The sequence below is a fragment of the Sabethes cyaneus genome, chromosome 2 (assembly GCF_943734655.1).
Source record: "Sabethes cyaneus chromosome 2, idSabCyanKW18_F2, whole genome shotgun sequence".
Taxonomy (NCBI): Eukaryota; Metazoa; Arthropoda; class Insecta; order Diptera; family Culicidae; genus Sabethes; species Sabethes cyaneus.
The window spans coordinates 194,734,299-194,757,110 of record NC_071354.1 but is presented as its reverse complement, the minus strand read 5'-3'; the positions used below and the strand labels follow the sequence as shown (position 1 = coordinate 194,757,110).

Here is a 22,812-nt window from a genome sequence, read left to right as displayed (position 1 = left end):
AAACTTGAACGAAAACGGTTAAAAAGGCGTTGTAAACCGGTGATTTGGCTGAAACAGCTGTAGTTAGTCTTTTGATGTGGCACGTGGGCACAAACGAGCTGTTGCGCAAAGTACTAATTCGGACGTGTATGTCAAGGCTTTCCAGTATAGGCGGACAATCCACTCGCGAGGACAATTAATCGGAGACAACTATCTCTCTATTCGCATCACGACTAATATGCAGCGGATCCTGCTCAATGAGTGCCCCATGATTGAAACGAAACGGTGGGTGAAAACATACCGATGCTAAATGTAAATAACCGCCTCGATTCTACATTCCGATCAGAAACGTCTCGATCGACGTGTGCTATAGCATACGTTGTATTCCGATCGAAGCGCAATTTCTGATCGGATTCCGGCTCCGATCGGTATGTAGAATAGAGGCGATTGTTGAGGAAATGTTGATGCACATTTGGAATGTCGTAGAGAGCAAGCAGATCATGTGGGCTAATGAATAAAGAGATACATATGAGAACCGCATAAGCAATCGCAACTGTTATTATTTTAGTAACAAATTTTAAGAACCGCGAGCTTTTGGGAAACCATCCGCGAAATTAAGTATGTATTTAATAGGCACTTTGCCGCGAGTAGGAGCCTAGTAGAATTTTACCCTCAGGATTTGGTTGAGGATTTGGAAATTGACTTCTGCATAGGTTTCATCGGCTGGTAAGATACAATCCATCGCGGTTGTACAGCTTACGAGCCCAGATTCTGTCCACTGTTTACTGTTTACTGTTTTGTCTACTTTAATGATTCCAATCCGGGGTGTTAAACGGTTATTTTTTATGGGGTTGTAGGTGCTTTCTCGGCGATTCGTCAGGAATTTTTGACTGGCGATCAGTGATGCGTCATCGTTGGACGTTTGTTTTTGGTCCATGACTTGGAAGCTGACGTTGGGTTTTGAAGTAGTTTGTTTTTTTGAAAACAAAAAGAATTACAGTTGCTGTTTTCAAATTGAATTTATTTTTTTCTGCTCTGTTCAGTTTTGCTCGGTTTGTTCATTTAATCACTTTAGCACTTTCGTTTCTTAAACTTCTCTTATGACATTGGGATACAAAGATTTATCTACAAGATGCGAACTCTGGCTGGCTGGGTCGTGCTTGTCTACTGACGGACTTTTCTTTTGTGTCCTCGACAAATAAGTACAAGATGGCTTAATTTGGCCTTAATAAATTTACTAGTTGCTGTATCTGATGTGATAAAATATGAAAAAAAGAATCGAAGCGCAGTTTTGCTACCATGTGCTGTTGTAGTAGGAAATTCCTATTTCTCTATTAATTGAATGGCTAAAGTAGGAATGTCTGTGATGTAATATTCTGTGATGACTGAGTATAGCTCCAAGTTCGACATATGCCTAATGTTACTTCACTGGATTCCTGCTTAATGAACAAAATAGTAGTTCTGAGTAAAATTGTCCCTCGTCAATTTATCACTGTCCTGCTTTTTACGGACAAACGGTCTCACTGGAGAAACTGACCGCAATGTCCTATTTCTCTGAGCTGGGCTGTTAATACTACGCTCTAGGAATAGAATTGATTAAATAGATTTCGATGTTGCTTAAATTGAAGTTCACTTTTCTCTAACTTTGTATTACTGGGAATCAAAATCTGCACTCTTTAGGCTAAATAGTAAAAGGTTGAATCTCTCTTGAATCTAAATTTGATTTTTTTGTTTTGTTGTTATTGTTGTTTCTCCTATGAATCTATAGAATCTGTGTATTTTTATAACTACTCGATCCGTGTCATAAGTTACATTCGCATCCGGAGAAAATGTTTTTTTTTTCTTTCCTGTTTTGACTAAAAGGTTTGCAATCAGCGTTTGTAATTGCTTGCTACACTAAAACACAACTTTGGTACGCACTAAAACTTAATCAACAGGTTTCAACTTGCATTGAATTTGACTTTATTCGTAATCGGTACAAACAACTCGCTCATAGCGTGACTCTCACACAAATGCAGTATTTTTTTTCAATTGTGAAAATATATTGTTTGAATTGGCAAACGCGTTACAGCTACAGTACGGTGACCCACTTGGACTGGTTAACTCTTACATGCCACTGGCTGCTGGTGCTTTGCTGATACCAGCGTTCAAGGTAGTGCTTGGACTACTACTAGCCGGGGACGGTGCTACGGATGGTTGCTGAACTGCGACAAAGGCCGGCGCTGCAGAGGCAGCATCGCTTTTCTCTACTATCGGTTTGGCCTCTCGATCTGAGTTCGCAACGCCAGGGGTTAGCTTGGAAAGGGTAGTTTCCGTTGGAGAGTTGTTGAAAAGCTGCGAAAGATTTTTCGGCATCGATCCCTTCTGACTCTGAAATGTTGTGAAGAAACGTTACTCGTGTGTTGTTGAGTGAATTTGTTACGATTGACTTTCGCTTACCTCAGTAGCATTTACCGTGGAAACAGTGGTGGGCACCTCTCTTCTCTCTGCCTTCTCCAGACGTTCCTTGATCTCCGTAATTTCACCGTTAATGGCATCGTTTTGACTGTGATACTGTGCGCATTCTTCTCGAACCGTGCCTAGCGAGCTCTTCAGGGCCCCTGTCACATTCTGCAATAGTTGAATCTGATCGTTCACCTCTTTGCCAGCACTTTCCAGGTTTTTCAGATTAGTTTTCATCTCCACCCAAATGTTTTCCACCGACTTGACGTGAGAGGAAATGTTGGCCGAATTCTCCAGAAGTTGATCTATGCGTGTCTTGTGATTCTTGAGATCGTTGTCCAGCCATATATTTTTGTGTTTCAACGTTTCCAGTTCTTCGGTGACGTTTTGCGCTAGATTCGATATCTGGTTGGATAGTTGTTCCCGGATGTTGGCGATATTCTGCTCGGTTATGTTATTGGCGCTACTGCCGGCGATTGACGCTGTGCTCGAGCCGTTGCGGATTTCACCGAAAACGGTCTGCAAGGGGGAAAGGTGGGAATGATAAAGAATTTGAGTTTCAATCATGCTTTTACTATTAAAATCAACAAAGCATGAAGATGAAGCATAGGTATGAGCTAACATTAACGGAAAACTAGCAATCATTAAATTTTCGTCGAAGAGCCCAATTTCGAAAGTTTTTGGGCCCAAAAGCGAGCTTCTGTTTATAAAAATGTATTCACTGCATTCTTCTTGCCAATCTGAAGCTGAACACAGCGAATATATTTTAATGAACAAAATTTTTGTTTCAAACAAAAAAACCGCCTTTGAAATTTGCAGCATCGATGACGACTAATTCCACCTTAAATCCAAGCTTCCGGTTTCGGAGTCAAATTTGAATTTGATTTCTGTTCACCGCGATCTTACCTGCAGGTCGTCCAAGCTCTTTGCAAGCGTCTTCTGTTCGCTCTGAGCCTTTGTGTACCGATCTTCCAGGGACGTTATCCTGGCGAGGGCGTCCTTGATCTGCGATCCAAGATTCGCGACGTTGGTCATCAGGCTGTTTAGCTGTGCTTCTTGAGAATTTTCATTTTTCTTCTCTATCGTATCGCGAAGCTGCTTCAGCTAGAGTTGATAAGGATGATGATTAATACGAGATGAATTGTAGATATATTCTTAGCTAGTAGGAGAGTTCGCTTACCTCAGTAGAGAAATTGCCTAGCACTTGTTGAATCTCCCGCAGCTTTCCGTTCAAAGCGGTCTGGTTTTGCTCTAGTGTTTTGGACGTTTCGTGCCATTTTTGTAAGGCTTCCGGCACATTGTGACTAGTGGCAGACACTGGCGAATGGGGAGCGCGTGGGTGGTTGGTTGTGCATTAATAAAATATAGGAAAAATGATTTATTAGCTGGCTAGTGACGTGTGATTGTGACAGGCAAGCTTTTTCCAGATGCAGGCGATAGGCTGGTATTTCTCTTTTTTGGTATTTTTGATTGAGTGAAGAAAATAATTTTCGTTAATTATATAACGTGTAAAAATTAACTCATATGGTGTAACCTATTAATAACTCCCTTGCTCTGTTGTTACTGAACTACATTGTCAACGTATAAGATAATCATAATATAATGAACATTTGCTGTGTGGGCGAATACAACGACAGGCTTTTAATTGTTGCACACATGTGTGTGCCGAGAAATCACCTTGCTCGATGCGAATCCGGTACTCGGAAACCTGCTGCCTGATGTCGAAGTACAGCCAGTACATAAAGCCAAGCGAGAGGAAAATGCAGGACACCAGGACGAGGGGGCCACACGTGCGCACACAGGAGAACCGCTTTCTCCGGCAGCGCGACTGGGTTCGTATTTTGGGTTGCTGGTTCCGGCGGAATGGGGTTCAAAGTCAACGGTCATGGCAACCGTCCAGACAGCCAGTGTGGGCAGACATTGTAGGGTGAGAGAAAGAAAAATACCGCAAAATTTTAGATAATTGTTCACTGAGCGTGGAGTGCTAAAGGGTAAATCAACTAACCCATGAGTAGTCTTCTTGTTCATCTGTGGAGTTCGACAGCAACTGGTCGTGGGAGGCTATACCGTTTCCGGCTATGTGGCGTTTTCCAGAACTGGTGTTTAATTGAGAAACATTTAGACGAATTAAATTTAGTTTAATTTACCAATTCTTACCTTTTGGCGAGCGAGTGAGCTACCAGAGCATCCAATTCGCGTCTTTTTCGCATTTTTTTGCCGCCGACTCGCAGCGGCACGGTTACGTGACCTACGGATTCCATTTCGAGCTGACTGTCGTCGAAAGTCACCTTTGAGCTGCTGCGTTTGGCGCGAATGGTGGCCACCAATGTATGGGAAGAATCGAGAGGGCTACGATAGTTCTATATCAGATCGAACGAACCGAACAGGTTGAGCTTCGATAGCGGTAGGCCTTAGAAACGACAGAGAATTTAGCCCGCACGAAAATTTTTACGCTGGGTTTCGTCGGTTACATTGTGGTAATTCTCCTAAGCCGTTTCGATCACTATGATTAGCTGTAAAATGCTGTATGCCTCATAAATTCTGATTCATATTTTACCGGTCACTATCACACTTGACTTTACTACATATTAAAAAGAAATGTTCCACATTAGAGCTATGATACTTTTCCACTCTAACCAAGTTTTTGTTGGTCCGTTTATTTTTCCTTTTTTCCTTGACATATGTTACTGACGACACGATACGATAATTGAATATTTTAAATAATTTCTGGTAGAAAGAAATAGAAATGTCATTTTTCTCGCCAGATGAATCCATTTCCTTACAGTTAAGAAAAAATACCACGCATCTCCATTACATTATCGAAATTAAATTTCTTTATAAACCGTAAAACAAAAGAATATACCTTTCTAAATTTTTATTATGTTAAAATCTTATAGCTGTAGCTTTTCATAAATAAACAGGGAATTCTTTGGTCGTCACACAATGAAAACGCAAAAAAAAAATATTTTCAATGTTTTGACAAACGTGAACAATTTTGGGTTTCAATCCAATATCTTTCCTGAAAAACTCAATAAAACATCTTTCATTTAATACCAAAACCGTTCGATTCGACTTAGTGCATCGGTTCAGAACTATATTAATCTTAAAAAACGTTAAAATGATGTTTTTTGGAGCCATACTTACTTAGAAGGGGACACCAACAATTCGGAACAATTTTAAATTTCGGTCTATCTTTGTTTTATGATATTGCTGAATGTTCAATCTTGCTCCTGGTCTATACTCCACATAACGATTTATTGTGACTGGATAAATGTGACGGAATTAACATCAGTATAAGGCATTAATCTAGAGCAGAAGATCCGGTAATCATCAACCGTGAGAAAAGAATTTGACTAGAGCTCAGAAGATAGAAATAAAGAGTCCGGTAACCATTGGACTTCCTGCAAAGGAACCTCGGGAGCAAATACTGACTCACTCTGATGCTAAGCAGACGCAGAAAAATCACTGTTCCGGAGAGCAAGCTGGAATAAATGTACAAAAACAAATAATTTATTCCGTTCGGAAGACAATACCAGTGCGAAAAATGTTGGTGAAGCCCAAAAGCAACCCATGGTTCCTATTGCTGATATTTGCAGAGTTGGGATTATCTGTGAAGATTTCTACGGCAATAGATTCTATTCAAGATACTCTCTTAATCACAATACAGGAATAAAAGAACGAGCAACTGCTCGTACAAGAAATTCTTCGTGACTTTTTCCCATGGAATTCAATATTGGTTAATGAGAGACTCAGTGTCAAAATAAGAGTTTCATTACCGACATTGAATGACGAATTCTGCAGCGATCTAAGCCTCCTAATCCTAATCTAATGGAATAAAGCAATCAATCAAGCATCTACATACATGTGAACACAATGCATCCATCGAGAAAATCCATCATAATTTATCATTTGGCGAAGCCAAGCATAGAAGAGCAATTTCGAGCTAACGGCAGGTGAAGACCATAATTTCGGAGATCAACACTAGCGCACTCAAAGAGTCTTAACTTCTTGAACCTTGATAACTTGAGAGGGGTCCGTAGCCGCAAAGTTACCGAGTCTCCTTTGATAAACGCGTGGTCGTGGTTTCGAATCTTAGTAGGATCAGGCCAGTCGGTGTCAAGTGACTTTAGCATGGGTGTATTCTTGACCGTTCTTTACCCTTCCTTCGTGCTGAATTCTAAATGACCTCCCATAAAAGCAGGGATGGCTATAATTCGAGACAGTACTGGTATTGAGGAGCAAGGTGGGTAAAGTAGATCTAGCATTGAAGGAAGGGTAAAAACACAGACAAACAGACGAGATACTCGCGTTAATTCCATCGTCCAATCAAAAACCACTCATTTTTCAAAAAAGCATGTTTCGCAACATGGCCAAACCGCGGCGCGCGGGTGTTGCTTCAAGTTTTCAGTGTAAAACCAGACAAATGTAAAAACCCTACAGCATAAAACCCTGCAAATGCAAGTTACTCCGCAACATGCATAACAGAGGGTGCTAGTGTGCAAGCAAAATGTGTAGGACGACGGTTTTTAAACGGTCACGAATGTGTGACGAAATGTGACAAGGGGAGGAGGGGGGGAGGTTGATTTTGGCCAAAATTTGCGTGACGTACTAAATGGATGTCGCCCTAGAACAAGTATATGTAAATTATTCTACGCTGACAAATATGACTCTGCAAAAGCTGTTATAGATAAGACAAAAACGAATTGTTTTCCTATCACAAAATTCACATCACATCGTGATGGTGATCCGAATTGAGGTTCCAACCACCAGTGGATCCGATCCGATATCATCCATTACATCGGTTTCCATTTTCGACGGTGTTCCTGAGGTTTCCACTCAAGAGATGGTGAGTTTCGTCAAATAATGCAGAGACTTCAACCAAAACTTTGTCATCAGCTGCGATGTAAATGCTCTCATCACATCTTGCGGGCCAACATCTACATCAACTATATAGATCCTTTGTTTTTGGCTAACACTGCTAGAAATAGATGCGTGTCGTGAACAAGCACCTGATGCTGCTGATAAGCTAGAGTGAATCTTTTGATGTCAAAAAGAAGATATTTTTATAGGGATTCTAGATTGTGCAATGCATACGGATTTTACTACGTTGCGGCAATTTGACAGTTTTTACATGGGTTTTCTGTCAAATTTCCGCAACGTAGTAGAATCCGTATGCGTTGTGTCTGGGCCTTAACAGTTTTTGCTACAGAAGGGCATTTCACCCTAGTTTTTTCGACGTGAAAAAAGTAAAGTTTTTCCGACATGGTAAAAGTCCATATCTCCGGGTGTAAATAGAATACGATGGCAGGAGTTAAACGAAAGACCCGGCAATGCGGATTCGGTTCACCAGAAGTTTATTCAGCCAAACTTCTTTATTTAAGAAAATCTAGTCAATTTTTCCGCATTCTTTCGCCTCCCAGTTGGTCTCGGAGATATGATACGTCTTTGGTGTAACAAGCTAGTCGTCGTATGTTCGAATCTCGATTGGTTTTGTGCCTTACTCTAACAGCTGGCTGCGAAATCTGTCAAATAATAGATAGAAGGTCAAGCTCCGAATGCGTCAAGGCCCAAACAGAATAATCAAGCAAAACGTAAAACCTTAGTGCTGCGTTAAAGGCCAAACAGAATGCTGTGTCAACGCGTCCGTCAGCGTTATTCTGACAGTTTTCTCGTGAGTTTACTGTCAAATTGACGCTAACGGATGCGTTGACGCAGCATTCTGTTTGGCCTTTAACGCAGCACTAAGGTTTTACGTTTTGCTTGATTATACGAATTTTTGTATAATTAAATTTTGATCAACACCTTTCAGTGTTATGGAAGGAGACACCCAAGTAGATACCGTGCACAGAAACATAACAGATATTTAGTCGCGTTGGTCACTTTATTGTATATACAAAAATTGCACTTTGGCGCGTAATTTGCCAAATCTTATCCGGTAAAGTCGAAAGTTATGAATTTTCACAAACTGCTTGGGTATACCACAAGGAAGTAATTCTGGGCCATTGTTATTTTTATTGTTGTTTATGATGTCTTCCAAATTATAATATCAGGCCGATTTCCAAGTTATGTTAACGATCGCTAGCTTTATCTTGTAGTATGTTTGGCACCAGACTGCATCTAACTGCAGCGGCTTTTAGATGATTTCCATGATTTTCCTGGGTCCAAAATAGGTTAGATACCCTAATATGCTGGTTTTGAATGGCACAAGTGCTCCGTAATTTTCATGTAGAAAAAGCCCAGTCGCTAGAATTTATACTACCTCTGAAGAGACATTCAACAACGTAGCAGTCAAAGACTGTTTAGTACCTCAAAGAACAATTTTTGGACACTCAAATATTTCAATGTTTTGTTACTCCCATATCATTGCACAGGTGATAGTATTTTTCCCTTACACGTTCCGTACTGCAAGCCTCAGCAGTTCAATCATGATTCCTGTGCTAAGCATTGAGAAGTTTGTCATGTTGAATGTTGCCGTTAGCTCGCTATAAATATCATAGTTAGAAGAGATATTTAAAGAGCAATTTTTATGAGAAAGCTGCTGACAGGCGTAACCGACTTCTCTTTTATTGCCCCACGTTACTGTTTGATTGATTAATAATTCTTGGGTACTTTTTCAAAAGAATGCAGGGGAAAATGTAAACAAACTGTACTGGCTACACAGTACGCGAACTAATGCACAGTGGGGATACGAAAAGAGTCCTTTATTTCTATATCCCAAAATGCCGTTAAAATAGGTTCAACCTTTTGATATCAAAAGAAAAATATTTTCATAGGAATTCCAATGGTGCGGTGCCTTGTTTATCGCACCCATGTGCTTCTAGTGGTTATTGCCATAAGAAGGGCTTATTAGTCTAGTTTCCTCGTTATGAAGAGATGTCAAAATAGTGGAATCCGGCACTAGAATAAAATTGATCTTCTTTCGCCTTTATCGAAGTAAAAGTGAATATTTCTGGACACATTCCAGCGTTACAGGACTCCATCTCTAATTCAATTCCTCAGTTCCTATTTCACTAAATCCCTGGAAAACTGGAAAATAAGATCCCTTTAAGTCATTATTTTGCAAGATATTTGCCAAAAATTTAGTGAATCAATTCAATCAATTCATACCGTAAAAAATTTTGCTAATTGTATCCTGTATCTCTGGAATGTGTTTCTGGATTCCGCTGGGCTAGATTCTCTCATCAAAAGAAAGATATTATGTACATTTCAATGACTTTTTCGCGGCATCAGCTGAAAAACTTAAGTGAGGTTGTCTATTTTTACGGCATTGATATACCCTGCACAACATTTGTTATGTTCTTGTTCTTGCATCTATGCCATATGGAGAGTTTGGGAAAATTTGAGCAAAGTATTGTCTGTTATTTGCACTCTTTAACAAATCCTTATTCTGCTTTACAGCGAATGCCTGTAATCCGAGGAAAATAAGGTAAAATGTCCATCGTTTAACCAAAAGTGCTAGAAATGGACGCGTGCCGTCAGCAAATGCCGCAAATTTTTGTGTTGGTTCCCATAAACATACCTTTCTTTTAGCTTCAAAACATTGAATGCAGCTAACCGGTATTCAAAGATATTGAGATAAAGGACCATTTTTTCAAAATAATTCTCACTGTGCAATTGGCCAATTGAGAGTCGAGTGTGGTGAGCAATTAATTCGTTCGTTTTGAACTTGCAGATTGGTCGCCCAGACGGTGACGTGTCACTAAATTATAAATTACTTTTATTGAAAAAAAAACATGCACATTGGACATTGGACGTCAACTAGACAGCGAAAAAAATCTTTACCTTCGATCCAAATGTTCCTATGAGAAATCATATTGACCTAATTGATGAGTATGAAAATTAAAACTCAACCATTATTAAAGACATCTTATTTAAAAAAAACAAGCGAAATTTTTCGATTTTCTCAGATACCACGTAGTTTATAAATCTTGAATCGTCATAAAATGAACATTTTTTTAGTGACGACAGTACGTTTTGTAATTTAAGGTTTATGACTGGAAAGCTCGAATTTCGTAAATATTTATTTACTTCAAAAGTTCATATCTCAGAAACCAAGCATAGAGTAAACATTCTTTTATCAAAATGTATGTAAGTTACTATAGAATAACTAACAATAAAAATTTTCTGGGGGGATAGAAAACCTCTTTTTTTAATCTTGTTTTAATTCATAAGTTCATCGACAAAGCACAAAGCGAAGGCGATGCACAGCAAAGCCTTGGGTATAAACGTCTTTAAAACTTCTTTATCGACACAGGCTTCGCTGTCGATAGTTAGAGTACAGAGCAATTATGGCGCTTGTGCAACGATCCTACTAACTCCAGAAGTATCACCCAGCCGTGATTCAAGTATACGACGACAGGCTTGTTAGACTGTTTGCATCGTACGTCGAAGCTAACTGGGCGGGTCATCGACCATTCACGCGCATTAGATTTCGTGAAATTCTTGAAACTTTGGACACATTTTGTGCGCTAATTTTAGTAATACCCAAATTCTATCATTTAGATACGCACTGGAGAAATTCGATTTTTACTGCTTTAGAGCAATAAGCTAAAATAGATGTCTGCTAAAATGTGCTACGTTGAGTGGAATAATTTATCAAGCAAATTAAACGCGCAGGACTCATTTTAGGTTGTTTTTTTTTTTACATTTTCTTCGATACGATGCCATTAAACGAAGGCCGAAACAATGAACCAAGAGAAAGAGCAGTTAGGTACCACCATGCCCATTAGTGAACTTTAATAATCAAGCGTAATGTTTCCTGCCAGGTCCTCTCATTGTGTCGTTTCGGCGGTCGACACAATCGTCTTTCTGTTGTCATGAATTTACGAAATTTAATTGAGGTTATTCTGTTTTTACGCACTGAACGCTGAAATGTGGTCTTAGGTTATATTGGTTGCTAAGTGAGAGTTGGTGGGCGAAATAATACTGATAGAACAGGGAAAGCCTTTCTCTAATGAAAAGCAAACATGTAATCCCTCATTCCTATTGATTTATTGATGGGGATGTTTAATGAGAACGAATTTTTCAGAAAAAAGAATCAAGTAATCAAGTCTATTTTATAAAGGTACGTAAAATTATTCTTTAGACTACGTTGAATTCAGCCTAGAGACCATAAAGAATTTTGATATCGTTTTGACATCCCTATGTAAACGAATTCGCAGAAAAAAAAACAAAAATGGCGAGTAGTATCATTAATCATAGCAAATGTTCTTTTTCCGGTTAACTTCAAAGAAGCGATAACAATCTAAATAGGAGCAGGAAATTGTTTTCCAACCGCACACATTGTTGTGGTGTATGGCACTGGCACTGGCAGGCCGTTGAAGAAGTTCAAACGTATAGCTGTTCTACATGTATGTAGTAGGTGGCTTTTATTCAACCTGTTGAGAGTTACGGTGGTTATAGTCAATTATACAAGGATGTAAAAGTAATACTAAAAGATAGTAGAGTGAAAAGGTTAACGGCACTCCGTTCAAATTTAAGAATTTATGCTTGATAATCCGCTCATGCCTTAGCAATAAAGTTCGTATTTCGGTATATCTCGGATCTTGGTTGGCAAAGCTATTAAACCCCAAACAAAGAGCTTCCAGTAGCAGAACTGTACAGCGGACAATAATGGAGCAACAGTGGTACAACCGTAATCAAAATTCCGCATGAATTCGAAACGAAAGTGAACTTTTACCTTTTCGTACCGGAGCGCCCTTAACCTAATGGGAGTGCACTATCAGTGTGCCTTCCGAAGACGGGTGGCCAAGCCAGAGCTAGTAGAGCAGCATTTGGGATGTGGTACAGGCGGAACACGAGCACGGCCAAACAGCTCAACCGGGAATAACTGGAAATTTATGTTCACATAGCCTTGAACTTCCGTCGGCTACCGTCGGGAATTGAAGTTTTGTTTTACCTTCTTTTTCCGTCCGGCTGACGCAGGTGCGAAGTTCTCCTGCATTTTTTATGCTTTTAGTTCTGTTTTGAGTTTTACCTTGTCCTACCTGCCGAACATGGTAGCAGAGTAATCAGAATATTCAAATAATCTTTTACAAATCAACCCAGTTTCATATACATGGATAGACAACATTTGTTTTGAAACAGTGGTGGAAAATTGAATCGTAAAAGTAGTTTATTTGACTTCTGATTGAGCAAAAAGCAATCAAAAAATAATGAGTTTCCAGTCATTTTTGTCCCGCTTATAAGATCATGCTGGAAAGCGAACAATATACCACCGCTCTAAGGGAGCGGCAATAATTTCGACGACGTCACAGAGCGTCGTCGACGACGTCGTTTCATGATTTATCACCAGCTGGGGGTCATAAAAATCATAACTAACAAACGTGCGTTTGAAAGTTTTATGCGACACATGCTTATAGGCACGCAACTTAGGGGAAATTTACAGCTCAAGTGGCATGTAAAATTGATCAGGAGCTTTCAGCGCTCGAAAGACCGCAATTGAAAATAACCTTGAGCGGCTTATCACTATAGATAAAAGCGCAAAGGTACCTCCAATGGCATCATGAATATCTGATACTTTCCGCGTTGCATACTAATGAGCCATTTGAACTGTCGAAATTTTCACAGTCTGTAACCCGTATCTAAATGATGTCCTGTGTGATACCACATACCACGGAAAGCTAAGCACCCGCCGTGAGTGGGTGGTGTCGACGTTGTTTTGTAAATATGGCATGCTGGCAGCGAAGGAAGGAAGGAAGAAGTGAAGATTTTCCCCACATTAACTGACTGCCTCCGAGAAACCATGGCTGGCTCTTATCGATTGCGAGATGGCGCGCGCATACCAGCATAATGTAACAGGGGAAGATGATGTGGTGACAGTGTAGAGCCTGAGGATGATGGTCCACTGAGGAGAAGGATAACGGTCCGGTACCACCAGAAAGGAAACAAATATAGAACGCATAGCTTCACGCTACCAATGATGCCAGAGGGTACAAAAACAACGAAATCGACAGATTAAGTTTAGATAAAAAAAGTTGGATGTTCGCAAAATTGATATTCTAGAGGAACTCTACATTTTCACTAAATTAAGCACCAAGCTTCATTTGGCAACACTTTTACCAACTTGTCCTTAGATAACAATCTGACAAAAACACCGAGCCTAGCAATAGAATTCACTCAATGTTTTATTCAGTAATGCTCGACGGCTATTTCCAACAACTGGGAGAGCTCATTCAATGCGTCACTGGAGCAGCTTCGAAATCATTTGTTAAATGTACTCGCTCCTCGCGGAATGATGGGTGAATGTGGAAAAGTATCTTTTCATGCAGTACTGCGTTTCTTCTCTTTTGTCACTAGTTCCTGCTGTTTTGGTCCTTTTCATCATTTTCGCACTCGACGTGCTCCACATCCGGGACTGTCCCGTGTGTGTCCGTTCTACAGCGTACTGTACAACAATAACAACTAAAACGGAAGGCAAACATAGCGACCTTGCTCGTTCTAATCCAATTTTTCTTGAGCCGTACACTTTTCATTTTCCCTCGAATAAACTAGACAGCTGCAGCTTGACGAATGGGTTTCCTTTGTAAATCCGTCCACCTCATTACAGCATAACTCTGACGAGCAGATCCATTTTCCATAGACCTACTTCACAGCAGCGCACCGATGAAAGGTCTTTTGAAAAAATAATTTCAATCGCTTTCACGGGTGCCCCGAGGGACCAGGACCATTTTTCACCATCACGGTCAATTGATGATGCATCCTTGATACTCCTCCGCAGCCATGGAAGCAGGAGCTGCTGAAAGCTGTACCCCAATTAAGGAAGTCAAATGTTTCAGTAGTTCCACACAGTTTCTACCCACAATTATATCGATATTTCGTACATTTTTAATGAACGATGGCTGGCAAACAACCAAGAAATGAACTGCAAAATTCAACACTCCGAATCACAAACTTTCCACGGGTATTGAACACTTAAAACAAATTATCTTTTGCCTAGGAATTTCCCGCTTCCAGCAGACAGGTAGCTTTTTGCTCCATTTACACGTTCACGCCTCGCGGAAAGGATACGAATCCGACCGAATCTAAGGGAGAACTGAAAATGTAGTTTCCTTCGGTGGGGCGCTTTTACTTCGACGAGCCTGTCCGAGTGGAGAGAATTTTCCATTTGCGCTCTTGCTCTCGCTGCGCGTGGGCTTCCTGCCTGATCGGCAGACTCGCAGTTAATTGTGGTGCTGCTAGACTAGCCAGGAGCGAGTGGAGTTTTTCCCGAGTGCGGTAGTGGTTTTTCTATCCATCGACCATCAACCGAAGCTTCGCGTGAAGGTTGCAATATGTGCTTGGCAAACCCGCACTACAGCTCCATAATTCTTACACTTAAATAATTCTGAAATCGAAAGTCGAATACTATCGCCAATGATTGAATTTTTCTCAAAAACTCTTGGTGATGGGTATCGAGTTCACAGCCAAAACGGTGTATCATAGAAACTTACATAGTCTTTAAAGGTGGACTGAGCCAAATGAAGCAAGCTGCGTGAAACCACCAGTTGTTCACCGTAGAAAATGTCTGAGTTGACTAAAAGATTTATGGGCCAGAAAAGCCCATGTATCGAGCAATTCCCAAACTATTTATAATAATGAAGAATTTCGTCTATTTCTGCTGTTACCTTATGCACGCCGAACGACCTTGTCCATTTGATTTGTGCACAACGATGAATGCGTTTCAAAACCAAACTTCGATTGACTACAGAATGTACTACTAAGTCTACTACAAGCCAGTTGAAACGGAACTTCGAGGTCAATGACTTTATCAAACACACAACCATTCCAAAGTCTTTCCAAATTTTTCCGTAATGTTAAACGCAAAATTTGATCTCAATCTATGGATCACTTTCGGACCTAAATCTCTTCCCTAAAATCTGTTTGTGTTTGAGATCTGCAAAGATGCAGATGCAGACGTAGAGCAATCCGAACTGTAAATTGTTCAATACCACCTTACACGTTTTCATCAAACTAGTGAAGTTTTCCTACTAGCGAAGCCGCTTTTTCTTCGGGTCATGCTGTCGATCTAATAACGCAATATGGTAGACGCTGTTGATCGTCTGGCTCTTCGCATTTTTAGGATCATGCCCTGCCAAGCCCTCTTACTTACTTTTTCGGCAACAATCTGATTACCGAATCAGTGCCGGAATTTGGGACCCGTTTGCACGTTTGTTGGTCTTGAGCTATCATTCTCCAATCATCCCTAGGACTCGCTGTTCTAGCATCCTCGTCAACCGATGACTTTCAGCTTTTGGGGGCAGATTTCCAGCGGAGCGGATGCACCCGTCATCTTTTTCATCACCACCTGGTATGCACCACCCCAGGGGTTCAAATCCGCATCGCGGCATAGCTCCTGAAAACAGGATTTCTTGTTACGCCTAACCTCCTTGTTGAGCGCTAGCCGGGCCGCTCTAAGTTCGACGCCCCGAGCTTCAGCATCTGCATCGGTCCGGGCCCTCTGCGCTAGCCTTCTCGCTCTGTGGCATCTGAAGGGGAGCTGGGCAATGGTCTCACTCTACTAGTATACCGAGCGACGCCCGTTCGTTGGCTGCGCCGTCCTGGGCATAGTGGTATCACGTGCACGTATTAGGACGTTGGTCAGCTCACGGGCACTCAGGTTCAAGCAGTTGCTCTCTGCGCTGAGTGCTTCAACGAACAGGTCTTTGTCGAACGACTTCACTTTCCACCTGTCGACCCTGTCGACTTCAACCTGCATGGCCGTAGCATTCGTCGTTCAATCGTGTACCGTATAGCTTGGTGGTCGCTATGCGTGTATTCATCTGACACCCTCCAACCCATGTTGGCAAGCAACGTTGGGCTGTAGAAGGTGATATCGATGATCGATTGTTGTCCCCCCTACAAAAGGTACTGACGGATCCCACGTTAGCCAGACTTATGTCCAGCTTGGATAGAGCTTCCGGCAAGCTTTGTCTCCTAGGGGCAGTGCTCCTGCTACCCCATTCGGCAGCCCAAGCATTGAAGTCTCCTCCAATGACAACGGGCTTGCGGCCCGTGAGCTCATCGATCAGCACGTCTAGCATCCGGTCAAACTGCTCCGGCGACCACCTAGGTGGAGCGTAGCAGCTACAGATGCAGACGCCATCGACCACAGCAATCGCGAATCCTTATTGGTCGGACGAAACCAACTCCTGGATGGGGTATCTACCCATCACAGCAATCGCTGCTATCCGACCCTTGCCGAATATCCAATTAGCGCCGCCCGGGGGACCCAGTAGGGGTCCGCGATAATGGCAATATCGCACCCCGCCGCGGCTGCTGTGCAGAGCAAGCACCTTGGGGGATTGCTACATCCACTGGCGAAGTGGTCGTCTTCGCCGCACCGCCTGCACAGTTTAGACCGATCGGGGGCCTTGCACTTGCCTGTCCGATGGCCGAAGCCCATACACCTGAAACAGCGTTCGATACGCCGTTTGGACGCAAGTGTACAGACTGACCAGCCTACCTTAATTTTGCCAGATTCCAACATTTTGTTGGCGATGACCTCTGGCACGTTTAAGGTTGCGGTTTGCATATCGCCATATGCCTTCCGCAACCGGATGTCTGCGGGTGCTACATCAACATTAAGCTGATCTCGCAGAGCATCCTTCAGGTCAACTGCCGTCGTAATCTCGTCGAGGTTTTTACACTCGACAAGAACACGCTGCGACAGCGCCTTGACCTGGCCCGCTTCGCCCAGGGACTGCTCAACCAGTTCCCTGTAGTTCGAGCTCTGGACCGTTGGGTCCTTTTTGAGCTCAAAAAGCATATCCCGACCTGGGTTCGGCGGGTCTTCGCCACGTTGGCCCCAAGCTCCTGCAGCTTGGGGTTCACCCTAACCTTGCGAAGTAGGTCAGCGTACGATGCTCTTTTTACCAATAACGGGTACCGAAAGAACTCTGTGCGTCCGATCTTTACGTCAGCGGCAGTCAAACTAATGTCAGTGGGGTATTGGAATGTCGTGTTGTTTACATCCAGACTCTGGAAATTTCCGAAAATTTTTTCGAAAATACGTAATAAAGTTGTGTTGTACTGAGAAATGCTCAATTTATTCTATAAAATGCTTTTAAATTCTTGTTTAGCTTAGAATTGTGCAAGAATATCAATCTTTTGAGAAGAGTGATGCAAAATGGAGCCCCTGGCAAAATTGAACGCAGTTATAAGGAGCACCATTTACCCTTTCAATTTAGTTGGAATGAGTAACATCTTGAATCAAATGAAAATCCCCAATGAAGGCAGTGTTCGGTTGAATGAAGCTAAGTACAATGCTTTTTAATTCGTCATCCGGATTAGCGAATCGTCGGATTATTGGGTGTCAGATTAGAGGTATACAGTTGGAAAATTTAAACAGTATGACATAGAAACCTCCCAGTTGGCTTCGAGGTATGACGCTGGCCTAATAAGCCAGTCATCGTATCTTCGAATCTCGACTGAGAGAGGCTGTTAGAGTCAATAGGATCGTAACAACTGGCCCTGCAATTGTCCTGCACTCTAACAGTTGGCTGCGAAGTCTGTCGCATAAAAAACAGAAGATCAAGTTTTGATAACGGAATGTAGCCCCTAGTCTTTTGGCTTTTCTTTGTCATAGAAACCATTCACAATTTTCGGCCTGATCAATTGTTGGGTAATTATATGCTGTCCTTACTCGCTACCGCTCGTTTGGACTCAACTAAGGGATAACTCCTACTAAACCTAGAACCTAAACCTAGAAAAACGCATGCACCTAAATAGAGGTGATTTCTACGGGGGGGGGGGGGGGGGGGCTTTCCCCCGCAGTGGCCGGCGCTTCCGACGGCGGGTCGCCGGCGAACACTCGCAGCCTACGGCCGTCTCGCCCTGAATCATCTAGGAAACGTTTGATACTAACACGATAAAATGGGTGCCACATCTTGTAATAAGCGTAACTCATTTGCGAAAAAAAGAAGTGTAATTTACTTACTCGTTACGGGTTACTCGTAACATATTTCTGGATATTGGTTCTTTCTTGTCAATAGCTTTCTGGCAAATAGTACTTTCTGGGAACCGGTTTTCTGAGATTCAATACTTTCTGGGAATTGGTTTTCTGGAATTTAGTACTTTCTGGGCATTGGTTTTTTCTGGAGAAGGATTCTTTCTGGGGAAAATCCTTCGGTATTTTATTTTCTGGTGTTTAGTTTTCTAGAGAAAGTCGGACTACCATTCGGAACGGCTCAAAAGAGCATGAGGTTCCAAGATTGTTGGTAAAACTAAAATTTGTGAGCTGGGGGGTTAGCTCTAGAAGAAATCTAGCCCCCAAAGTGGCTCAATTTTGTACACTGAAAAAACTATATTTAACTACCTATATATTTCAACAACTTGAATGCAATTTTTATTTGCATCGCCTTGATAAAAATTCTATGCATGCATGGATTTAGTTTATTATAGGCTAATGAAATAAAATTAGGGCCGCCAATCTCCAAGATCGAGTGGTTACAAGATGGGGCTTTTTCAATGAAGTAAAGTGAACAAATATGATTTTAAATGTACAGCTTAAAGAACGTGCAATTCGATACCGTGTTGAGATTGATAGCATTGACGTAGAACTAAAAGTAAAACGCTTAAACATTTTAAATAAAATTACTGCAATAAACTGTGGGGTATCAATTCGTAAATTAAATAAACTACCGTCACTCGCATAACAGTCTCATTTACACATTGTTTTCCATATAAATAGGACTGTTAGGCGAGTAGCGACATTCTTGCCATTTTATCATAGGGATAGGCTCGCACATACATATACCAAGTGATGTATTGCGCTCTTCGCACTCAATTGGACTGCACAGTTATAAAGTGCAACCTTCAAAACTGTGATGAAAAGTGTGCTGCTGATAATATCGCTAGTAATCTTATATCGATAATACCATCAAACTTTATCGTCAAGGAAAAGTATCGAAAGTTGGAAGGTTTAAAATGAAATTTTCTTCTTGGCTTGTTATTATTTTAACGTTTTTGTTCTATTTCTTACGTATTTTTGCTTATACTGTCATATTATCGTTATTAATTATTAACGATAAGAAAACTATCAATAATCGTTATGGATTTTGATCGGCATTTCCCATCATTACAACTCTCCCATCTGAGCTGACATTTGATTTAGCAGTGGCGGCAGTACCAGTTGTAGGAAAAGCAAATAGTATTTAATTTTTCATTTATTTCATATATGCTGCATATTTGTTCAAATTATGAATTATGCGCGGAATTATGTATTTAGAAACTATTTTTATATTATTCGTAGCGTCGATAACAACTCTACGTAAGCATTAGAATTCAAATAAGAATCAACCAAGATTCATGGGTTTTTACCACGAAATTTTGGCAACTTTTCTGACCTACAAAATGTGTGACTGAACAAGTGTGCTCAAAATCCAACTTTCAATGCAAAGGGCAATACCTCAACAAATTCCCGCATGTTTCAAAAGAACGTCCAATAAATATTTCCAACAGCGCATCTACGCTTATCAATTAAGCTAGAAGCTATGTCGATTTTGATTTGCCAATCTATCGTCTGTATTAAGAACGTGTATACCCGCTTATACTAAGAGATGTTGCCTATCGCCCTTCTTGATAACAGCTCGCCGCACTGATTCGGACTAGTAGATACTCAGATTGTACTCACCCTTCTGTATGGCTATTTCAAGCCGTCGGTTTTCGTGATGCACTACCGATGTGATGTACGATATTATAAACAACCACAGAACGGTCATTACAATCGCCAGCCACAGGCCAAAGTTCTTGCAGTCGATGTGAGATCCAGCTCGATCGTCATCGTGTCGGATGGCTGTCGTTGTCCTTGGGCGAGTTTTTCTAAAATTGATATACACCAACAGTTGAACAGTTGAGTGGAAATAGTCTATTTTTAGAACGTCGAAAAATGACGAAGTAACCTCATACCTTCTGACTTTCCGTTTCCTTTGGGTTGTCACTTCCGGAAGTTCCAGATCCGAGAGGCTTTTGGAATCGTCCGATAGCTGAAGTAACTTGAAGGACTCATTCTTACTTTTACCGTTCATGTTGAAAATCATTAGCACTTAAACTTATATTACACTTGGTGTTCTTATCTACTAGTGAATCACAGCACTTTTACATATTTTCAAATATCGACTATTTATTGCAGCTTTTGAACCTATAGCGTTGGCCCTCACTCGATTTTTTGCTAACCCGTACGTCACAAAATGCTATTCATTACTTGGTTTGCTAATTTTTTTTTACATAACGAACAGCACTGGTCTTGGAGGCACTATACCTACTGCCGTGCTACAGATAAGCCAACAAAAGGATCTTTGTCTTATCGTTATCACCTGTAAAAACACCGATTTCCTGTGGCATTGCAACTTTTACAGTCACAACACGAAGGGTCTGTATAGAAATGAACGAAAACAAAACTGCTAGTCTCGTTCGTTCTTCGGATTTTGACGTTGCGTTGCGAATGAATAACAAACTTGTGTGAACTAATAAACTAATAATAAAAAGCTAAAGTCATTATCAACCAGCACTCAGCAGCAGATATTTTGTATTATGTTTTGTTGTTTCAATGTCAGGTCTAGCAGTTATTCAATACACTGACAATAGAAGATGGCAAGTTGACGTCATAAACTGACAAAAAAAAATAACCAGACGTATTTTACAAATATTCGGGAATAATCTCTATGTTCATGCTTTGGATAATATTAACTATCAGACTATCACTAGTTAGTGATTCTGTGTATCTCATTCTATATTGTAAATTTGCATTATGGTTTTGGAGGAAAATTCTATACATCCTACATCCACCCCACAACTATTACCATAAGGTGGATATTAACGTACCTGTGTTACAAATTAAACAGTTTAGTGATCTCATGAATGACCGTAGTTGTATTAGAGTTGCCAGATTGAAACATTATTTACCTAATTGGTAATTAAGCTAGAATATATATTTCTTGTCTTCTAATTCTAATTTCAAGAAAAAATCTACAACTTTGTATAATATTGTTGAAATGTGTAACCATTTAAAAATATATGTTTGATTCAATATGTACTCACCATCCATATACCAAAAATTCTCTCTTGTTATATATTGTTTTTGTTCTTAGGGAATTGCGGTAAAATATTTGTAGTTGGCAACATCTTGTTGCATGCAACCTTGCCCGAAAGCGCATGCAAGGCAAGAGTTGTAAAAGGGGTTTGTAAAAGTGACGGTCGCTTTCATTAACACGGAAGAAAATGTTTTTTTTTATTAAATAATTTTTTGTTAATAAACAAACAAAAAATATTTACAGGTGACAATTTCTGGTTGTTTAAAAATTTTAAAATTTTACCTGTTAATACATGTGAAAAACTTTATTCAGCTACCCAAGTAACCAGTAAGCACTAAACACTAGTCCTTGGACAACATTGTATAAGCATACAGAACTATGATTAAAAGCATATTTTTCTTTATATACTTCTATAGAACTCACATAATGCTAAAAAGGCGAAATAGCGGGTTGTTAAAATGCTACGCCACAAGAATCCAATAAGCATTATCAGTGTTTGTTTGAGGCTTAAACGAAACGTCATTTTGTCTACATTATCGACGTATCGAAAAAGTATCGATGGCATATCGTTTGCTTGTTATGGTAAATAAAAATAGATTCGGTCGGGATTTAAAAAACTAAAAAAGCTAGCGATTTTTTTTGCTGCATCTCAAGGGGAGCAGGATAAACAGAAACCATTTTTGGAAATGCTGAATAATCTTACCACCTAGACAGGGCTCGAACCGGGAGAGTTAGTCATGCAACCTCATTCGTTTCCTTGCACCTTTGCTATCTAAACCATAGCGGATGTGATTGAGTGAGGTGAAATTAGTCGTATTTAAATCTTGGTGAGATTCCCTCTCATATCATAGCTACTTGTCCTGCATTACCAATAGGGTAGAAAAAGACGGCATTCGTTAGGTGGAAGAGGACACGAATAGTGGCTGTAGAATAGCAAAATAAGAAGTCAAGTACAAGCCGTTTATCAACACTTACGGTTCATTTTAAAGCAAATGATTAAATGCATTATATTGTTACGTTATATGCGCATATATTGCTTTCTTTATTGCTGATTTACGTTAATGCTTCTATGCATCAACAATGTTAATATACGTTTTATAAGCATTAAGATTGCTAATATACAAAAGTTTGGCACTTGGGATGCAGAATTATTTCCAATATACGGTTTTAGATTAATGCTTATGGTTACTTGGGTAGTTAACATATAAATGTGGTGATTTTACAAGTATCGGGCCTTCTTAAGGGCTGTTTTTGATGCCAGAATAAAGTTTCAGAGAGACATTTCGCATTTCTTAATAAGCAATTTGTGTAATATTGTCAATTCCCAATCGCCCAGTTAGCTTCAAGGTACGATGCTGGTCTAATAAGTCAGTTAGGACTC

At 40.5% G+C, this 22,812-nt stretch overlaps 1 protein-coding gene across 1 annotated transcript; it reads right to left on the bottom strand.

The window, feature by feature from the left end:
- Positions 1-987: 987 nt before the first annotated feature.
- Positions 988-20,830, bottom strand: LOC128734256 (uncharacterized). The gene is made up of 6 exons (XM_053828336.1): positions 20,308-20,830; positions 20,033-20,220; positions 3,602-3,738; positions 3,328-3,525; positions 2,419-2,940; positions 988-2,349 (listed from the first exon to the last, which is right to left on the bottom strand). The coding sequence occupies exons 1-6, from the start codon at positions 20,436-20,438 to the stop codon at positions 2,086-2,088; spliced, it is 1,440 nt and encodes a 479-aa protein (XP_053684311.1). The 5' UTR covers positions 20,439-20,830; the 3' UTR covers positions 988-2,085.
- Between the last annotated feature and the right edge of the window lie 1,982 nt (positions 20,831-22,812).

What these genes read in the sequence shown, in the direction of transcription:
- LOC128734256 (XM_053828336.1), bottom strand. Translation starts at nt 20,438, where the DNA reads ATGATTTTCAACATGAACGGTAAAAGTAAGAATGAGTCCTTCAAGTTA. An exon ending in AGAGCTTGGACGACCTGCAG is followed by an intron (nt 2,941 to 3,327) that starts GTAAGATCGCGG and finishes TCCCCCTTGCAG; the next exon opens with ACCGTTTTCGGTGAAATCCG. An exon ending in CCACGGTAAATGCTACTGAG is followed by an intron (nt 2,350 to 2,418) that starts GTAAGCGAAAGT and finishes ACAACATTTCAG; the next exon opens with AGTCAGAAGGGATCGATGCC.